The following is a 4186-nucleotide window of genomic DNA, read 5'->3' on the forward strand; positions in this document are numbered from 1 at the left end:
CTGGCTCAGTACTTATGAGCTAAGTACGGGTAACTCACCTATGACCCGATCACGCACACCTACCTTCCTACCTCTCGTTCCTATAAACCCTTATTAGCCTTTAGACCCACCTTTACCTGCCTATTGGGAGGAAGATAAACTAGCTCCCATGTGTTGTTCTGAATGAGGGAATTTGACTCCTCATTCATTGCTGCCTCCTAATGAGGGTTTCCTGCTGCTTCTGCATAAGTCTGAGGATCTTATCCAAGTACCATGTAACAATGAATAGGTAATAAAGTATCTGAAGCAGTAAGTACCTATGGAGGGCCCATAAACGGAGATCGGGTTCTCCGTGCATCAACAGGATTACCCGCCAAATCACCTGCTGCCTGAAGAGTCTGTTGTACCCATCGTGGTCTGATCTCTGGATCTGCAATATCATGCTACTGGTATTATATATAATACATATCAGATTCTAACATCTGATCTTAAATCTGATCTGAATAAGTCTCATAATTATCTGTTACAAGTGGCTATGGAGTAGTGGAAGAAGGAGGCTCCGGAAGTACCTGTATGCAGTCTTCTTCAAACTTCACACTTCTCTGAATGAATATAGTATCTTAAGAAGAATCTAATAACCTGTATCCCTTTACTCCATCTGGATATCCAACAAATATACACTTCCTACACTGAGGTTCCATAGCCTTCCTCCTCTCAGAAGGAATCCTAGCCCATGCACGGGAAAAGGCCATTAAGCTAGTTTTCAATATTGATAGATGTGTCGCTTCTCCTCGAACCCGTCCTCGCACGGACGGAAGGTACTTACCTTCTAACTCAGGTAAGTAATAACCTTGCGTCGGATGCGTGCGTACCCTCATTTATTGATAGCTCCTTCCTCCGGGCGGGGTTACCGAAGGAATCCAAAAGGCCAACATGGCGCATCTGCATGCTCTATCTAAGGGTGGGTGGGGCCGCCCTCCTCCCCACACCCCCCCCGCAACAACGGTTCAGACCGACGGATCACGCTTCGTACATCTCGTATGTACACCTGATATAAGGTCTTGTACGCGTGCTCCTCGTTGTTCAGATCTTGACTTGTAAGGAATGACTCTGGTCCAAGCTTCCTAAGCTCTATGCTGTTGGGGAACTCGGCAAGGGTCTTACCACCTTCTTGATTTACTATGTGTGAGTCTTTGGAGTACTTTGGGATTATCTTCCGCGCCGAGGATTTGTGCTTGTGGGCAGGGGTGGATATAGCGGACCGGCGGATCTGGTAGTCGACAATCGTTCGGACTTGATAGAGGTTGTCGCAGCACCTATGGTGGGACAGGGGACTTATCGCGACGCCCGCGAACCGATTTACGATGTCTTCGTCGCTGACGTTCGTCAAGCAGGCCACGTGGGTCGGCCAGGGTCTTCTCCGGCTAATGATACCTCGATCCCGAAGCCTTTGGAGTATCTTTCTCACAGGCGCTTTTATCTGTATGGGTAATTTGCTGCTAAAAGATCCCGTCTGTTTCCAGTGTCCCCCTCCTTCCCCCGCCTCCCGACCCCCCAGCGCTTCTCTGGGAGTATACAATGACAACTCCCAGACGCTCAACGATTTGCCTGATCGTGAGACTGCCTGTTGAACGTCTGATGGCACGTTGCTCCGGCACGAGATTTCCCCTAATCTTCGCCGGATGTGCTTGACGGTCTCCCATAATACGCCCACGCTCACTCGGGGACTTATTACTCCAGCTGTTCCAAGAGTCTCCGCTAGTTGAACCGCGTCCTGTAGACTCCCTGTTTCCATCCCCTTCGTCAGCTGTTGGATCGGGATACTCCTCCCTAGGTCCTCCAACTTGGAATGGATGGCGGAGCGTAGGTGGGAAGCTGTGATATGGATACGGTGCTTTGCTCTCCGGCGCTTCTCCAGCTCTCGCAAGAATTGTATGGGAGTCGCCCTCGAAGGGACTTCCCGAATGACCGTACCGGGGGATTCTACCGTACTCCGTGCAGCTATGTAAGTTGATCCTGCAGAGCCTACCTCAAGGTTCGGGCCGGATTGTAGGAAGTGGGTGATACGTTTCTGGATTCCTCTTATGAGCTCTACGGTACCCACGATTCCCAGTGGTAAGTCGTCGGCATATCGCGCGTGACAAATCCTAATTAAGTATAGGTCATCGAAGTGAACAGGGGATAGCCCCTGCTTACGGGCTAGGCGTCTTTCCAACCCGACGATAACTAGCTCCCCGCCCAGCTCTATCAGCAGGCCCCTTCTTCTGCAACACCTAATAGGGTTTTTCATGGAGAACGCTACCCCATTATTCTTCTTATTATAGAAGGGGCGTTCTCCACCTTCCTTTATTCGTTTCGGGGTCAACCCGGCGGCTCCTTCACGAATGAGGAAGGCGGCGCAAAGGGGGCTCGAGGGCTTGTTAAAGAAGGCGGCAAGGGAAGGGGGGGAAACTAAAGGCGTTTTCTGGTCCCCCCTTCGTCGGGGGGTGCTTGTGGGGGGGGTGTGCCACGAAAAAACAAGGTCCGGAGGGCTTGCGCTTCTGAGGGCAAGGGAATAAAACGCCGCTTCGCGTTGGATGCTTCTTACCCCCCCCACAACGATGGCTCTGTTGTCTCCTCCCACTGGCACTGGGGGAGAGTTGAAGCTTGCCTCTTCCCCAGAGTTTTCTTGGTCATCAATACGACCTGTCTCTAATAGAACCAATTTGATTATCTGAACAATCGGAATTTCGTGCTTCTGTCGGATCCTCTCTATCTCCTGATCGAGCTTGTGTGGGTGGATGTTGCCTAGTAGGGCCGATAGTAGTACACTGTGTGGGACCACCCCATAGTAGGAAGGGCGGCCACCCCTCTCACCTCCTACAAGTCGTCCGGCGGAAAACAGTTTCTGGGTGAGGCGAAAGAACTTGGGATCGTCGATCTCTTCCTTCAAGATTGAGATGAGTCGATGTCGGTCGATGGTGTGGAAACACTTTCTTATGCCGAATTCCAAGATGACTTGAAACGAGGGTGAGGTAACGAACTCTCGACCACCGGGAGAGGTTCTCCACTCTTTTCTCATCCGTATTAGGGCCGAGTGGCAGCCTCGACCCGGGCGGAAGTGCGATGTGTCCGGAAACTCGAGATCGTAAATGGATTCGGGTACCGCTCTTATCGCCTCTTTCATGATCTTCTCTATTGGTACTACTACTGTGAGCGGTCTGAACTTCAACCCCTATTTAAATTTCTTGAGGAGGTTCATACCCAACTACGCAAAATTGTCAAGGGTATTACGAACATGCTCAAGAAGGAAAAATAAGTCAGGTGGAGCTCTTCCCCCAGAGATTATTTCATCAGAAATAAAGAAGCTTTGGTTGAAGCCCCAGTACTAGTCAGCCCCAAATATTCGATTCCTTTGTACATCTTTTCTTTCGCCTCCCCACACATTATTGTTGCATTGCTGGTACAAAAAAATAAAGAGGGTTATGAACAAGCCATTTCCTTCTTCAGCCAAGTCTTGAGGGATGTTGAGCTGAAATATAATATATTGGAGAAACAAGCTTATGCACTAGTCAAGGTTCTGAAGGAATTTTGTATGTATGTGCTACAGTCGGAAATCATAGTGTTTTTCGCAACAATAGCAGTCAAGGACATCCTGGTGCAAGGAGACAGCGAAGGAAAGAGGGGTAGGTAAATAGAAAAAATACAAGAATATGAGCTAGAAATAAAGCATACCTATCTCATTGAAGGCCAGGGGTTGGCCAAGGTTTTATTTGAATCCAATTGCCAAGCTCTAGGGATAAACCTGATCATAGAGGAGGGTAGACATGAGGATCATCAGAGAGGGATTACATAATATGAGCAGAAAATCTATGCCAAATATGAGGGATCTCCTTGGTATAAGAACATTGTTCATTATCTATTATTCCTGAGGTGCTCGTTGGGGGTAGATAAATCCAAATATTGGGCCCTGAGGTTGCAAGCATAGAAATATATCATATCCAATGGCCTACTCTACTGGAAGGACCCAGCGGGGGTATTTCTTTTATGTTTGGTGGAGGGTGAAACCCATGAGGTGATATAAGATTTTCACGGAGGAGTTTGTGGAGGAAACTTGTTATGAAACCAGCGCAGAAAAGATAGAAAAGAAAGATAAACGCCTTAGAAATAAGCCTCTTCGAGGGGGCAACCTCCTTTACATTACACAAATGAGAAATTCTTCGATGAT

General features: G+C 48.5%; 1 protein-coding gene across 1 annotated transcript; it reads right to left on the reverse strand.

The window, feature by feature from the left end:
* Positions 1-825: 825 nt before the first annotated feature.
* LOC149162344 (uncharacterized) lies at positions 826-3190 on the reverse strand. The gene has a single exon (XM_089437224.1). It carries the CDS (start codon positions 3143-3145, stop codon positions 935-937), a length of 2211 nt encoding a protein of 736 aa, XP_089293350.1. The 5' UTR covers positions 3146-3190; the 3' UTR covers positions 826-934.
* Between the last annotated feature and the right edge of the window lie 996 nt (positions 3191-4186).

Source organism: Pinus tabuliformis, chromosome 5_2, assembly GCF_031772625.1.
Source record: "Pinus tabuliformis cultivar Carrire ecotype Pingquan chromosome 5_2, CPIR1, whole genome shotgun sequence".
Taxonomy (NCBI): Eukaryota; Viridiplantae; Streptophyta; class Pinopsida; order Pinales; family Pinaceae; genus Pinus; species Pinus tabuliformis.